Source organism: Lissotriton vulgaris, chromosome 2_1, assembly GCF_964263255.1.
Source record: "Lissotriton vulgaris chromosome 2_1, aLisVul1.2, whole genome shotgun sequence".
NCBI lineage: Eukaryota > Metazoa > Chordata > Amphibia > Caudata > Salamandridae > Lissotriton > Lissotriton vulgaris.
Window position 1 is genome coordinate 1,878,574,258 of NC_141687.1, and position 17,318 is coordinate 1,878,591,575.

At 40.2% G+C, this 17,318-nt stretch overlaps 1 protein-coding gene across 3 annotated transcripts in view; it reads right to left on the reverse strand.

Moving 5' to 3' along the window:
* Nucleotides 1-3,700: 3,700 nt before the first annotated feature.
* The window catches only part of ARRDC4 (arrestin domain containing 4), a 200,717-nt gene continuing 187,099 nt past the window's right edge, over nt 3,701-17,318 (reverse strand). For 2 of the 3 annotated variants that reach the window (XM_086958080.1, XM_086958081.1), the window contains exons 7-8: nt 8,016-8,176; nt 3,701-7,722 (exon numbers count right to left, since the gene is read on the reverse strand). In XM_086958080.1, the coding sequence (XP_086814206.1) occupies nt 7,663-7,722; nt 8,016-8,176 (221 nt within the window). In that variant the 3' untranslated portion in view covers nt 3,701-7,662. The remainder of the gene's footprint in view (nt 7,723-8,015; nt 8,177-17,318) is intronic. The other variant, XM_086958082.1, reaches the window with a different exon arrangement.

Genomic DNA, 17,318 nt, shown 5'->3' on the forward strand with positions numbered 1-17,318 from the left:
GCGGTTTATGTATTTCCGGATGTGGTATAACTTGTGAGATGTGAGGTGCAATCACGTAGCATGGTGTACAGTAATTCCAGGACACTAGTTGCAGCAGCCATCTCCATTGCATTGAAAACTGCACTTGAAACAAGACCTTCTCAAAACTTCTCCTCAAAATACTGTCTGTGATGTCTAGGCCTATCTTCAGAAGAAAAAAAATCAGGGCATCCCATATTTCTCGGTCATAGCACCAAGGAGGTTAGTTGCATTATCTGCTACTATAGCTGTAGGTGCCATACTGTATCTTTTATGTCTGCTACAACCATCCTTTTACTCTACCTGTCAGAAGGTGCCAATGATTATGGGGCCAAAGCATGCCTTATTCTTACCGTGAGACACTTACAGAGTTAAGCCTGGGTGTAGTCTTAGAAAATTAATGTCTTGCTGTGGTAGTTTATAGTTTTCATAACAGGCTTGGAGTAGCAGCTTTGAACACAGCCGTTGTAAGGATGTTTACCTCCACTAATTCAAGCAACCCGAACAGTTGTGATAGCAATAGCCTGCAAGAGGGTCAGAGATAAAATGTCTCCATTGTTACAGATGCTCACATCTTAGGGATTTCCAGAGGGATATTCAATGTAATAAATTCTTGGGCTAGGACATCATAAAGGAGGTAATGTGATCCATAGGGGAGACTCTCTAAGGAGAGCTCATCAAGGATGACGGTCTGTAAGATGAAAAAGAGAGCTCATCATTTGAGTACGAAGATCTGCTCTTACTTTGCGTACAATGAGCATCTAGCTCTCTTGGTGGACTCAGCTATAGGAGACTATTTTGGTAGTGATCTTTCCAACACAACACATCGAGGTCTGTCTAGAGACTAATACAAATTTGGCTTTAGGAGGTATAAGCACATTAAGAGTATGCAAAGAAATTTGCATTGAAACCTCCAATAAAAGTACAAAAAGAGGAGGTCCTAGAGGTTGTGACAAATGGCAAGGTGACAGTAGCAATCTCCGCCTCTTATGTGCATGGCCATCGCTGGTGATAGGCTCAATGTTATAAACCTCAATGTCAACTAGTGACGCCCTGACACTGGAAGCCATGACACTGATTGATACAGTGATGCTGAATTGAGCAACAGTGAGCGTGAAACAGACGTTAGGCGAGACTACTTCGACATTAAAGACTTACTTGACTGTTGGTTTTGACTGTTCCTACATTGGTCACAAAAGCAAACTAGTGGTTGTCAATGAACGTCTGGGCCATAACATTTGCTGACCAAGAAGGCTAACAATTGGAATGTCTAGGGTAATGTCTTTTTTCTTCATTTCTCGACTTCTCAATGGATCTCACTCAGTGAGAGTCATTAGGAGTTAAAAACACAGTCACAGTGGAAACAGAATGTTCACTGAAGGCCCTGTCACTTCTTTACTACTTTTTGGAAGTCATGTCCTCAAGCTTTCCCAATAGTCTCTATCATTTAATGTTCTTCAAGACACTTTGATGCAGAACTCAAACTATGTTACATCGAGGATGGGAGACGGACCACACACACACCTATGTGGGTCCCTGGCAGTTTTTTTCCTACTACATGATGGGCTCTTAAACAAAAAATGAAGGCATGATGACAGAAAAAAATTGTAGAAAAAGGCAAGAACATTCCTCAACTACTATGATGATAATGATGCCAAGTGAAAGTGAAAACGTAAAACCCTGAGAGAAAAAAAAACTCACACTAAAGTGAAAAAACACTAACACTTAGGGGCCGATTACGATGCTGTTCAGAAACTCTTTCGAATTAATCGGTTTTGGAATAGTTTCCGACTGTATCGGGTTCTGCGAGTCCGACTGACCGATTATGATGCTTCCCAACATCGTTCGGTCGGACTTGCATTGACTTCAATGGGAGTCTGTGTTCCGAACGAGAACACAGGCTCCCATTGGAAAAAAGAGGTGGTTGGGGAAAACCTTGCACCCTGTGGCCGGCACACCCATGGGCCCCAACCGGAGACCTCATGGGGGGGCCTGCTATGGGCACCCAAAGTCAGATTCCAACAGCTGTTTTGTGTCAGGCAGACCGAATTGCTCGCTCTCAAACCGTGTCCATAGAGCAGTAGGATTCGGCTTCGAAAGACTTGGGCTGTCCGAATGCCTTTCAGAACAGATTCAGATAGTCCGAACGGTTTCCATGTATCGTAATTGGTCAGTTGGAAATGTGTAAGATTCGGTCGGAAATATAGGTTCTGAATCGGATTCTGAGATTCAAAATCCCATTTGGAGCCTTTCCGAACAACATTGTAATCAGTCCATAAGAGTGTCCCAGGATCACACTCACATGACTTGGAAAAAAGAACTGACTTTGATGTATTAAACTTAAAGTAAACAGTGATCAGCCTGCTCTTTAACTCATTACTTGGACATGTTAAGCAGCCATCCTGGACTCTTCACCCTGTTTGAGATGGTAGATATAAATTGTTCTAGAATCTCTGCATAGAGCTGGAATAATTCTAATGCTTATGTCCAACAGTGAAGATCCCAAAAGAATAAGGAATTGTGGTTGAAAGCCTAACCCTGGACATGATGTATAAATATACACCTGGATTTAATATAGATTTGGTCTCACTTACATCCTCAGATCTCTTCTACACCAAGCTGCATGGATTTGGCTGTTATGAATTCTCGTACCATACATACATAATGACAAAGTATCTACTCTTCAAATGATAAGTCCTCATCAAATAATTCCTACCTATTTTACAGTCCCTTACACTCCTTGCATTACTGAAGACAAACAAGCTATCTACCAGCATCAGAGACACATTCAAACTCCTAACTTTGGTATTAAATGAAATCACAACCTGAATGTTAACAGAATCTTCCAGATACCCTCTCTCACTATTCACTCATACATAAATATGAGACTGTTCTACAGATACTGGTCAATAAATGGAAGAAGATAAAGGTTCCATTATTTTACTTTTACTTAAACGTCTGCCTGTTTATAAACAATGCATATATGAATATTTCAGTGGTTTTATATTCTTTTATCTATCTGTCTCTATGCTACTTATATATACACACAAAAATAGCATTTATCTATATACTCTAAACCCGGGTTTCAGTTAACTACCGACTTGCTCAGGATACTATGTACTGATACGGTTTTATTGTAAAACATTCTATTCTAGATGGCATATTGCTGAATAAATACATATATAAATATGCTTTCTCTTATGTGAACACTGCACTCAGTAAACTTGAACGTCCTGGATTTTCCGAAGGCCCTTTGGGTCATCCGTCATTCATTCTCTTTACCTACATGAGTCGTACGGCTTCCATTCACTTTATCAACTAGGCTTTTTGTGCTGGAACAACATCCAAGCAGATCTCAGGTCCCTTATACCCTGATAGCTTTCAATATGGCCCTGAAATCCTAAATGCTCTCCTACTACCAAACTTGAGTCTCACAAATGGCATAGTAGCTCATTAATCAAACTGACATAGTTGTAAATGTAATCAACCAATCTAAATTGAGCTATGAATAAATGACCAGATGCTACAGAAAGCATTTTAATCTGAATAATCCAGTCATCCACCACTATCATAAGAATCTGTTCAATTGCACACATGGATATTAATTACAAAAACAAAACTGAATTGGAACACAGACGAAAGAAGCGCAAATTTAAAAATTATGTATAGTATACCACTAGAATTTGAAAATCAAAGTTGTGTTTATTAATGTTGTGAATGACAACAGTATTCTTATTTGAACTGATTTTTTTATTAGCAAAGGAAGAACCCACAGGGTTCAAACTGGACACAAAACAAATATGAGCATTTAAATACAAGACCGTACATCAAAACATTTAGTTTAGCTTCTTTCACAGTTGTACTGCGTTACCACCAAATGCTTCCATTCCGTACTGTGCAAACAGGATCAATCTGTAGCTTTCTTTCCTGCTTTATAAACATGCTATAACATCCATTTTAATTTCAAAAGGATTACAAACATCAAACAAGTCGCACTAAAAAAAGAAGTAAGGCCACAGCTTACCTGTAAATAGTTTATAAAACACAAAACGAATTAACAATTAAAATTCCAGTTTACAGAATTCCGTTTGGTTGCACAGTCATTTTTGTAAACATGTTAGACACAAAGGAGCGCTACCTGGTATCAAAAATTGTGTCTACGTGATATTATTCATTTCAACCAATTCATAAAGAGGAGTTTCTTTTCATTTTTCCCTTTTCACGTACTGTGCAAAATTCAGCAGTCATAAAATACTAATATTATCTATTAGAGTTGAAAAAAGTGTAAAGTCTAAACTTTAGGTTTCATATTATGATTTATGAGTGGATTTTTAAAAGCAAAGCTAATGCCGCCTTTATATTTGAGACCGTCTTATCCAGCAGCTATAATTATAATAAAACAATAAAGTAAACATTGAGCTTTTAAGCTAAATCAGACAGTTGCTTATGGATAAGAAAACAAGTTTAATGGAATGAAAGGTGAATTTATCCACCATTTACATCTGATGCATAATATTGGCCTCCGGGCCTTGCTATAAAATGAAAAATAGCCACATTAAAATCCATTTAGGAATCTATTCACTACAGTGTACAACCTTATTTTTGGTATCTTTAAGCACGTTTCTATACTTGCAGCCACCCAAGTTCACTGGTTTGTTTCAATAAGTTTGCAGCATGGAATATGAGAAAAACCTGTTCTTCTAACATGGACACAGAAGAATAGATGAATGTTACAATTGATAGCAAACCAGAAAAAACAGAAAACACCACCCTGTTAAACATATGAAGGTGATTTATTATTTAGTTTTACCAAATAACTTCTGAATCAGTTTCAGGACTCTATAAATTGGAGGATATTCTACAGAGTGAAACGGGAGGAGATTTTTTTTTTACGGGTTCAGATTTGCAAACCACTATATTGTACCAATCGATCAAATACTTCATTATTACCCGGTTTGGGGCACAACTGACAAAACAGAGGTGTTTCACGTTTGAAACTAGACATTATAACTAAATCCACCAGTTTGTGGGCGAAATGCATGTACTCAGTCGTAGTCTTGCAATACGACATTTCATTTTTGGTAGAAGAACTGTCTACATTTATTTTGACCTTTTAGCTGTACAAGAACAGTTTACAATTAAAAACCCAATAAAACAGAACAAAAGGATAGTTATTTTCGTTAAAATTAAAAACAATTGGTTTCTGGATTGGGTTTTTGATGCAAACTATCAGAGGGGTCAGGCTGACAGAAGTTATTTTACTGAAAATTATGCAAGTAATGCCTAAGTGGCAATATTTGTTTAGGCCTGAATCACCCAACATTACAAAAGCTACATAATACCAACACAAAGAATCTTTTTTCCAGACAATAAGGTGCTCAATACATTCCCGTTCTCAATATTTTTGGAAGGCGCATTCATTTTTTTGGTTAAAGCTGTAAGTCTACTGAAGATCATAAAAAAGAATAGAACTCAAAGGGTTTCTCATTGGCATTTGAATTGCAGAGTGAATACATTGCTTGTTATATTTGAACATGCATAGAAAGGAATCGTATCACCAGCAACCTATACCACCAGAATGTCATTGAATACTGTGACTTTACCAGTGCAAATGCATACATGACAAAAAGCAAGAAGCAATAGACACAGCTGAATGTATGTCTTAAGAAAAATCTTTGCTCCTTTGGACTGGTGCTACTATTTTAACAAATCTTTGAGACATTAAGGGACACAATTTGATTGGTATGCATGGGAATCAATATAATACTTTGGGCCTGCTTTAGAGTTTCGGGATGGGTACACTGTCACAAATGAGACTGATATCCTGTCTGCCTTTTTCCATGCATCACAGGATATAATGTGCTTGTAATAAGGCGAAAGTGATATCTGGCATGCTGTGACAGAAAAACCCCTCCCCCAAATACTACATTGGGTGCTTTGCATACAAACATTTTAATTCACAAACATTTCCAACAAGTTATCCAACAAAACTTAATTATGGCATAGCTACAAAAAATATCCTGCATGACCAGCTGTTCACAATGGTTTCCCAGTTATTATGAAAAGAACATACAAAAATTTCGATTTGCATCGGCAGTATAATGATAACATCTCAATCTAAAACCAGATGCTGCTTCAACAGAAGACTATAGTCGACTTTACACATGGGAAGTAACAATAAAACATCACAATGTGGTAAGAAGCAATTCATTAAGACATAAGAAATAAGTTAAAATAGATTGCATTTAAAAATATCCAGTGCATTTCAGATAAACAAGGAGATGTTAATGTTTAAGAAAACATTCGAAAATCAATGTAAATAAGTTCTTGCTCAGAGACGGTAAGGCATTTAACCAATAGCATAGAAAAGGGAAATGTGGCGGCTTTCATTATCAAAAAGCCCAAAGAGATCCGATTAAAGGCTTCTCTTGCTACATCCATCGGATAAGGCAGACGTGTTTCTTTCAAAGGTGCATACAAATCTAGATACTATATCCCAAAATGTATGCGAGGTAGAATAACAAAAGATTTTATGTTAAGCCTTCTGAACAAAAGTACCCTAGATATCTAAACCTATGAATAATCGCAAGTAAGAAGAGGAGACTAATTAAGAACAGAATAAAACCAGATTTTTTTCCTTTTCAGATATGTGACGTAACTATAACGCAATAAAGGCCACTTGGTTTGACTTATGTGAAATATAAATGACATTGTTTTTTCCAGATGCATAACCTTTACTTTCAAATTGAAAATACATTACCCATTTCTATCCAATTAAAGAAATGTACTTTATTGAAATGTTTAACTGAGCTTTAGGTTGTCTGTATACTTTAGAGCTTAATTCTGCTCCAAGACCTATACCATATAGTGCAAATATTTGAAATTATTTAATCCCTGATTTCATTTTTGGCTAAGTCTTCTCTTTGAGCTGTTGAAAATAAATGGTAGGAGTCAAGGTCTCTTAGAAGAACCATTTCCCTCAAAGTTTAGAACTGGAGCTGCGCACCGTATGCACACATCGCTTGTCCTTGCATTAAGTATATACATCATGCTTGACCTTCCTCGCTGTTCTTCATTTCTCTTGGACTAAACTGCTGGGGTGCATCAGATGACATTTGTAGCCACTGCTTAATTTGTAGAAGAATAAGCGGCGGGCCTAAGGTTTTGCTCAGAAGCCTGCAACCGGCACTATCGAAGGTTAAGGTGCAGGATACTAAGGTTGCGCAGTCTTGATTCCACCTCTTACCTCTTTAATCCACCACAAGACACTCCCAGCCTTTTTATCTCACCTTTTTTCTCCCTTTGTCAATACTTTTCCATCTTTCTTTTCCTCTATCTTTCTCTCTCTTGCTCTGGATCAAAGTTTGTTGAGGAACAATAAGTGCTGGTCCCCGAAAACAAATGAGAGCTGGTCGGCTTCACTTGCAATCACCAGCTCAAACTGAAGACTGCAGCTGCCTGTGAAGCAGTCTTGAGATGCTAGACGTATTCCTCCACAAAAGGCCTTTATTTTTTACCAACAGTCAGAACAATGCGCCGCGATTTGCTGTGCTGGTCATTGCCACAGATCAATGGAGCCAAGGAAATGCAAAACAGTAATGCTTAAATAAAACACATTGCACAGGATAATTATTTGCATCTGCTTTAGATTATGAATGAAACACGTTGCTGATGTTCTTCTGTTTCACTAGGATGTGGATCAACCTGTGAAAGAAAGCACAGAATGATAACATTAGAACAACAAGTGCCATTCGTGATTACAAAGTGCACTTCTGCAATGGCCACAACTCTTCTCTCTTCCACCAGCAACAAACACAACAGCCACTAAAACACCATGTGATCCATGTATAAACTATAACAATTAATGACCAAAGGTCAGATTAAATAGTGTATCTACTGATGTAAATGAGCTTTCTCACCACAACTCCTAAAAATAGTGCACCACCAGTGCAACTAAGCAGCTAGTTAATTAAAACCAAGATTGATATTTTATTTACCTCAAAATAGAGTGGCGGAGGCTGATAACGGAACTCCTGGATCAAGGAAAACATAGGACAAGGAAATTCACTCTGAGAAGTAGCATCATTGGGTTGTGGATATGGAGGAATATGCCTAGAAAATTCTTCTTCTGAGACAACGTCAGCATAATTCGGTGGTGCTGAGGAACAAAAAGTAGGTACATAATTTGAAAGACCTTGAAAACATGAAAGTGATAAGGTATACAACGATTTCAAATCAATAGGCAATACTGTAACTGTTAATAAACAATCTAACTATATGAATATTAACAATGAAAATAAAAGAATTACCCATATGCTCCCTGTGGATCAGTATGGACCCAGATCACATTATAATATATTAAACATACATAAAAATAAGTAAATCCCGCAAACACAAAGTTCATTTAGAGGTACCTCGGATGTTGATATTGATTACAAAACAAGTTAGGCTCGGATATTTTCACGTCATATGATTTAGAAGTTCTAGTAGAACCGTGATGCTGTATAGTTGAGCTATATCTTTCTATAACCTTCCTCATCATAAACAATATAAAATGCTACTTAAAAATTAAGCGACAAAAATACTTTATTAATCATTAACCAATTTGAATTCTGACAAAATATAAAACAGAACATAATGTGTTGCATTTTTTGTGCAGCAACGGAAATGCTCGCTTCAAATGAAAAAGGAACACCAATTCAAATGCCAACAATAAAGCAAAGTTAGTTGAATGGCTAAAAAATACACAATTGAAACTCTGAACAAATTCAAGCTGAGCCCATCCAAATATATTTACCTTAACTAAAGACGGGATTTGTGAAGATTTAAAACAGGGTCATAGTTATAGCAGTTGGAGTGGATGTGGAATTCCTATAGCGCAACACCCTGGACATATTATTTGGGGTCAAGGGCAACATGTTTTCATGTTTTTTTGTCCTTGGCACAAGTTGGCCCAACCCCCTACAGCACAACCTCTTTGGCTGCCAGTTTCTAGTACCACATTATGGATCAGGGAAAGGCATTGCCTGCATTTAAGGTAATATTTGTGCTTGCATGCTAATGCTGTTCAAACTTGTATTCATGGTTCATTAATGCAAAGCCTTTTTTGTTAGGGTGAGCACTCTAAGTAAATGTTGTAAGCTCAGACTTCACCACTTACAGTGGTTCCAGTATAAAAATGTGTACATACGTATTCAATGTTTAGCAATATGAGGCTATGTATAATGCACCCAGAATGCTCTCGGATTAGATGCAAATATTTGCAGAAGCTTGACAGTAAGACTGATGATTCTTTTATTTTCAAAATCAAATGTTCACAAAAAATGCAAAAACATTTAGCTTAACTAATGTAACATTTAGGTATTGTTTCCTTGCAGCAAAGGTGTTGAGGTATGCCAGCATTTCCCAAAAATATTCATAATGAGAAATCAGTGTAACCAGTTTTCATAAGATTATGGGAAACATAAAAATAAACAAGCATTGGTAAAGCCAGTAGCTCTGAAATTGTTGGCTAGTCTTTTGGTTTTGTCAACGCTTGACTTGTTTTGGCATGGTTTTTGGTAAAACCATATTGGTGTGGGAGCGGTCGGGCCTCAACATAATAACAAACATTTGCAAAAGCGTAAAATGCTTTTGGTCTCAAAAAGCACACATTGCCACAGTAGTTCCTGGCACTGAATAAAACAACTGTGTGTCGATATACGCCTTGTGAAAGAACCGAATGCTGTCACTCAGAGTGAAGCTAGCCGATAGAGACGGAATTTTAATAAACACAAAACGACAAGGTTAACGCCAGACCTAATTAGGAGCCCAATTATTAAATAAAGTCTCAAAAGTCCAGACATGTTCTTGCATTAAGTGCAGATATACGGCTTTCGTAAATTCACAAGACTTTACAGAAGTAGGCCAAGAAATAGTACTCCTGGAAAATATTTGTGAACTGCATTTAGCATGCACAAATATGCAAGTGTAGATTTGCTCATGCGAAAATCTGAGTGTTCACAAGTTCATTTTCCATCCAACCACTTTTTTCCCCAACCCTGGAAGAAGTTGTATGTCTGTCATTGCCAAAAGTAAATTTCCAACCTTTTTCAGTATGGGAAAAGATTAGAGAAGCGTTGAGGAAAAACCCTTAAAAAATGCAAGTAAGTATGTTTGCACAGACTCAAAAGGGCATTGCAACCCTGGAACTATTGCTTACCATTACCTTCAGCCCCAGCATGTAGATCTGCGGAAATGTGGCAACATAAGGGAATTGCTAGTATTCAAACCCTACTATGGAAGGAGCCCTGGCATAATCAGAAAGGCTATTTCAGAGCTCTTATATAATGAGATTGCTGCCATAATTTGTGTCCGCATTACATGGCACAAAAGGGACAAGTGGATTTTGTTACAGGACAAGTAGATTTATGAAACAACCTGCCCATGGACAAGTAGATATTTTATTAAATTCCACACCCCTGATGGTCTGCTTCATTCATAACTGTTTTTACAATTGAAATGCCACATACATTTCCTACTTCATATTTTTGGCCCTTGACTCGTACTGCACGGTATGAGAGACATGATATTACAAGATAGGACTCATACAGCTCTTCTACATTGGGGGAGGGAAGGAGCTATCCCCAAAAGGAAAAAAGGGGCCCAAAACAAAGGGGGAAGGAAGGCAAAAACTCAGAAGCTCAATCCTACCCTGGAGGTTGATAGCCCCAGATTGAGCATAATGGGGATTTTGCCTATCGATAGAGTCGAGGCTTTACCTGTTGAGATCCCATTTGCAGAGACTACAGAACACGCTAATAAGAACCCCTTTGAGATCTTAGAGAAATCTATGGTGCAACTAGCCGACACCTTAAAAGTAGACAATAAAGGAGATAGCAAGGGTGATAGAGGGGGGCAGAGACAAAGAACAAGAGGGGTGTCCCAGCTACCACTAAGGCGCACAATAGTGCAGCACCCCTGGTCCGACACGCCAAATTAACCCCCTCCAAAAATACTACCATGCAGTCTAAGGCTAATGCTGCTATCCCCAATCAGCCCTCAGCCCGACCTCCACACACATCCCCTCCACAAACTTAGTCCAAGCAGCTAAAGGATAATACTTCTTCCCCCAACCAGCCTCAGAAAGTAGTAGTACCATTAGATGAGGCACCAGGCAAAGCTAACAAGGCAAGGGTAGTGAATTTGCCGCCCGAGGCGAGTCCGTACACAGTAATCTTAGCATGGGTCCGGGAGCTAAAAACCACCTTTAAAGAATCCACCGCCTCTCTAAAGAACAAGGTGGTAAGCTGGTTATCTATGTACAGCCCAAGCGAGGTCCTCATGGTAAGAAGGGTCCCATGGGTGGGTAGTACAAGAAAATCCATCAACGGAGACTGTGTCCTGATTAGTTTTAGAGATCCCAGGACCATCACCCACATTTGTGGTTGGTCTCCTGATGACCAGGAGAGTAACATCCAGCCCCTACCCCTTTCTTTCTTCTACCCTCCACTGACACATGTATGGGAGGAAGAGAGATGGGGTGGCCCCCAGGAGAGGGCGGGTAGGTGGGATGCAAGGGCGAGAGGAGACTTCCACTACCCTAGAAATCAACATCAAGCGTATTTCACATCAAAGACCGAGGAGGAGGGTTGGGAAACTTATTATGGGAGGGGGGTGATTGGAGAGGTAGAGTGAGAGAGGAGATTGTCGTCCCCCTAGAGCCCACCACCCCATATACTTCCCGACATCAAATAGGTACTGCCACTTAGATATTGTGGATTGACTGTTTATGCGCAATAGTAGTAAGCAGTACTGTTACCCAAGGGAGGGAAAGGAACCAACATCACACCACCTAGATCTACTACTGTTTCGATGGCAGAGATCGGGCAGCCTGAAGTTCCACCGCATAGTTTGGAGGATAACCAGATTAATCCCGACCTGCCTCTTCCTATTGCTACGGAACTAGGGGAAGCATTAGGAGACTTGGACATAAAAATAAGGTCCCAGGGTAGCGAAAAAGACAACGTTCCATCCCCTGCCCCAGCTTCTAACCCAAGGCCACCACCTCTGAAAATAATATCATGGAATGTGGCTGGCCTGGGCAACAAGCTCGAACAACAGGAATGGATTGCTTTTATTAATTCCAAAGATATATGCCTGTTCCAAGAAACCTGGCAAGGGATGAGTACTCTTGCCAAGGCTTCGCGGCATTCTCCATTCCTGCGAAATGGGGGGGTAGGGGCCGCCCCTCTGGAGGCCTCTCAACCTGGGTGGCTACCCACCTGGGATGTCAGGCTACTCGCCTCCCCTTGGTGTCTGAGGATAAATTAGCGGTGTTGTTGGAATGGCCAAACTCCTGTAGACTAGCCGTAATAAATGTATACTCTAGGCCGGTAAACACATCACGAGACTCACTCACCATTGAGGAATTGTCAAACTTCCTTAGTGAAATCACTAAAGGGACTGCATATGTGGTGGGTGGGGACCTAAATTCACATTTTGAGCCCCTTGCAGGCCTCTTGGATGGGTCCTCCTTGGAAGAGGACGCAAGGTGGTCAGTACCCCCTACGGTGGCTCCCTCGCCTAGAGCTTGGACCCCCCTCGCCCTACAGATTACCGCTCTGACCCTAAACACAGTGTCAGAGCGTGTAACGGGCGCATTAAATCCGATATACCCAGTAAACACACTTTTAACAGAGCAGGCAGGGAGTCAAGACTGGACTATATTCTAGTACAATTGTCCTCGTGGTCACACATCATCGACTTTAAGTAATAGATAGAATTGACAGCGATCATAACGCCCTTGAATTGGACTACGCCCTCCCTGGCCAGGAGGGTAGGGACCAAACTACGAGGGCGACAAACACAGGGCTTTTACTTGAAAACAACAGAAGGAGAATAAGGTGGGAAAAATTAGTTTCAGGCAGAGAGAATCTTCCTAAACTTTATACTAGACTTATTCCGATATTGGAAAAAGTGGGTATTCTAAGTGAGGATCCCAGCACCCTGGAAACCCATAAATTATTGTGTTTGGCACACGAGGAACTTATTAGGACCTTAGCGACAGATCTCTTTTCTAAGGGACATATCAGAGGTGGTGGATCTCGCCGTAATACATGGTACAATGCCTCATGCCGTAAGGCGAAGGGGGATCTCTTGACCTGCATCAAGGAGGGTAAAGGAAGACAGGAGATACAGGCCAAAAGAAGGAAATATAAGAAACTGGTTACCCAGGCCAAGATTGAATGGGACCAAGATAAATGTGAGGATCTCTCAAACTCTTTAGCTATCAGGGACTACCACAAGTTCTGGCGAATTGTCAATACGGGATCCGAGCACCTAGCATCGGTAATAGAACCGAACATTGCACCTAGGGTATGGCGAGAGCACTTTCAGTCCCTCTATACAGAGGAATCTGGAGCTATATGCTATCCACCCCCAAACAAAACTACCTATCCTGAGGTGGACCCCTTTACAGAAGAGGAGGTACGAGTTGCTATTACACGTCTGTTGTCAGGCAAGGCTCCTGGGCTGGATGGCCTCCCTGGTGACCTCTTTAAACAAGAGCCTGACGTATGGGCCTCCTATCTATTGACAATATTCAATGCCATCCTAAAAGGCATGGAGGTGCCGAATACTTGGCTGGGTGCAGAGGTTGTTCCTATATTCAAGAAGGGTTCGCCTCTGCTCCCAGCCAACTATAGGCCCATCAGCCTAATAGATGTCCCCCAGAAGCTCTTTGGTAGGCTTATCCTGGATCGTCTCCAGAATTGGCTTGAGGAAACTGCCACTTTGAGCCCTTATCAGGCGGGATTCAGGAGGGGGGTGTCCACAACTGACCAGATATTCCGCCGTAACCTTATTTATTGGAGGACCGCACTAATCGAGGGGGGCAGCTTGTACACGGTCTTCGTGGACGTACGCGCCGCCTTCGATTTGGTGCCAAGATCCAAGCTATGGAGTGTTCTGGCTGATTTAGGTGTTCCGCTAGACATTCTTTCCATTTTGATGAAACTGCAACAGAAAAACTTTGCCAGTGTCAGATGTGGCAGAAATGGTAACTTAACGGAAAGATTCCCCGTTGACAGAGGGGTGAGACAGGGTTGTGTGCTCGCACCGACCCTGTTCTGCCTCTTTGTGAACGGGGTAATCACCCATCTGACCAGGATTGATGACATTGACGCACCCAAATTGAACGGCAGCAGGGAACCCACAATCATGTTTGCGGATGATACCCTGCTGTTGTCGAAATCCCCCATGGGAATACAACGTGTACTGGATGGGTTTCTCAAATTTTGCACCGAGAGGGGTCTTGAGATTAATGTCTCTAAAACAAAATATATGATCCTAAACCCTACCCCTTCAACACGTCCTAATCCATTGCTAGGTGCAGCGCGGCTAGAGAGGGTATCCACATTTGAGTACCTGGGTGTAACCCTTAATGAGAACATGACATGGGGGACACAACAGACTAGGGCAAATATGAAACTGGTGCAGATAGCGGGTGGTATTTCCAGGATGGCGAACAAATCAACATATCGTCCACTTGGCCCCGTCATTCAAATCTACAAATCCCAGGCACGGGGGGCAGTCACATATGGGGGCGAATTGTGGGGTCATACTTCTGCCAAAAACCTAACTAGCACGGAAAATAAATTCATCAGGCAGCTGGTAGCACTCCCACCAAGTACTCTGTTACTCCCTCTGAGATTAGATTTGGGAATTAGGCCAATTGCAGAAGAACTAGGACTCAAACCATTAACTTTCTGGCGACGTTTATGGAGTAGCCAAGAACTTATCAACTACAGGACGGAGCTCCAGGAGTTTTTGACTTTACCAAAAGCCATAAACATCCCATGGCTTAGATACATAAAAAGTTCTCGTGAGAGCCTGGACCTACCAGAACTCTGGATTGATCCGGCAAACGAAAGCACTAGGATTCCACGCAAAGTATTGTCAAAAGTTTACTATGATCGAAAGCTGGCCAATATCATGGACACCATGCGTGAGGGATCCTTAACAAACTTATTCATTCAAAGTAAAGACTTCTACTTACTGGAATGTGTTCTGGATGGTATGACCCCTGTGCTTACCAGAAAGTTATTTCTGCAATGGAGATATGGCACACTTCCCCTCAGAACATTCACTAGTTCCTGGTCCTCTCCCCCGACCATTGAGCACTGCCCGGCATGTGCGCACTCCAAAGAAAATGACCTACATGTGATTTTCTTTTGCAAAGCTTACCAAGGAATCAGGAAACAATGGCTAGTCCCCTTTCTTAAAAATCTGGGCTTCCGGCACGTTCCTCCCTGCGAACAGAATCCTAAAAACTGATGTGTCACCCCCAATTGTGTTCGCAGTGGCAAAGTATCTCACAGCTATGTGGTTTATCCGCAAACGCCTCTTGAAGGCGGAGCTGTTTTTTAAAAAAAATAACGCAAGTTCATTACTGATTTTAAACTTACTTTGATGATGAATTGACTGACGGTCAGCAGTCTAATTTTATAATCAATGTTTTATTGATTTGTTTAAATGATTTTACTGTTTGTATATCTTTTATGATCTAAAAGATCGAAATAAAGATTGAAAATGTTTAGAATAATCAATGTTTTATTGATTTGTTTAAATGATTTTACTGCTTGTATATCTTTTATGATCTAAAAGATCGAAATAAAGATTGAAAATGAAAATGACATTGATTTGATTGACAAAAATAAAAAGTGTAGGTAATGCAATATACAGCAAATGCCAAATAATGTGAACAAAAGAGTGTGGTTCTGTTGCTCTGTATGCCTCATTTTGGAGTAGTGAAAACTATAAAATTAACATTAAGAGTGGGGCCCATGGCTGAATGTAACAAAATGCTTCACAGTGACATTTCTGTACAGGAATGGTTCCTTTTGCACTCCATTATGTCCCTATGCATATTAATAATAGAACAGTGCAATGATTTTTTTATGTGCAAATAGAAATGCTTTCCCTACAACTACTTGGTCCTGCATTCATGTAGGCGTTGGGCTTCCACACTCAAAGGCTCACTTACTGTCTATATTGGCAGATTATATCTACACTGTTAGTTTAAAATGCACATCTTATACACACCATTGTAACATTTTTTTGTGCTTTCGTATTTTGAATGTAATTCATGTGCTTATGTAATGTAACTTGTTCTATTGTAAAGCGCTCTGACACCTTTGGGTAAAGTAAGCGCTATATAAACACGCATAAAATAAATAAATACCCTTGTTCATCTAGTTATACCTTGCTTCAAGCTCTCACCTAAAGGAAGTAGTACTCTTTCCACTGTATGTCACTGTTTCTGGATTTCACCAATTGAATTGTGCTGCTCTAAATTATTGGCAATTTTTAACAAGCAATAACAAAGTTAATAGGACTAGCCTATAACTGAATGCAAGCCACACCTATAGACGGTGGTAATGTCAAGCAGCAGAGGGACACAAGACAGCAGCAATCCAGGCAAAGAGCTTTTGCCTTCTCTGTAGTTTCTCTGAACCGAAAAAGGGCCACCCCATAAAAGCCTGGGAATCTGGACAATACAGAAAAAGTGGAAAAACATGACAAGGCTCCTTCGGGGAGAACTTAGAGCCTAATCTCCTTCGACAATTTCTTTACAAGGAGAGATTATATACAACCATTTGTTATATGTTTAATCCATAGTTTTTACTGAACGTAACCATTGGTAATGGTGCTACAAAGAAATTCTTGCGGTTCAAGTGATTTGTGACAAAAAGTCAAATATAGGTGGGTGAGAATTATTTACAATGGATTAGTCACTGTCGACAATTGATACACTTCTACAAGCACATAACTCATATACATGCATTTTACTGTACAAGAGAACAACTCAATAACAAGCAACAGTGGGATTTGTCAACCCCTTATCTCAATGGTCATGGGGTCTTCATCAGGACTGAACAACAATGGTAGCAACCCACAAGATGTGTCCGGAGCTGATTGTGTTATCATCAAAGATATGCCACTGGAAACCTAATTACTCAAAACGTAGCACAGTCTTTCAATACTAGATCCACTCATGCAGCTCTGGGGCGGGTACGTGTCCGTGTAGTATTTGTCAAACTTGACAAATTTGCTGACCAAAATAAGGTGCAAGTGATGGACCTTATTGCTAACTCCAAATCAGATTTACCAATCGGCTCCTGTCCTGTGACGGCAGTAAAATTGGTAGATATCTTAGCAAACAACCTGGTAAAAATGTTTAATTCAACTATTATGACAGGAGTGTTTCCTAAGCTATGGAAAAGGGCATCAATCTTGCCTATCCTAAAAAAAACAATTTA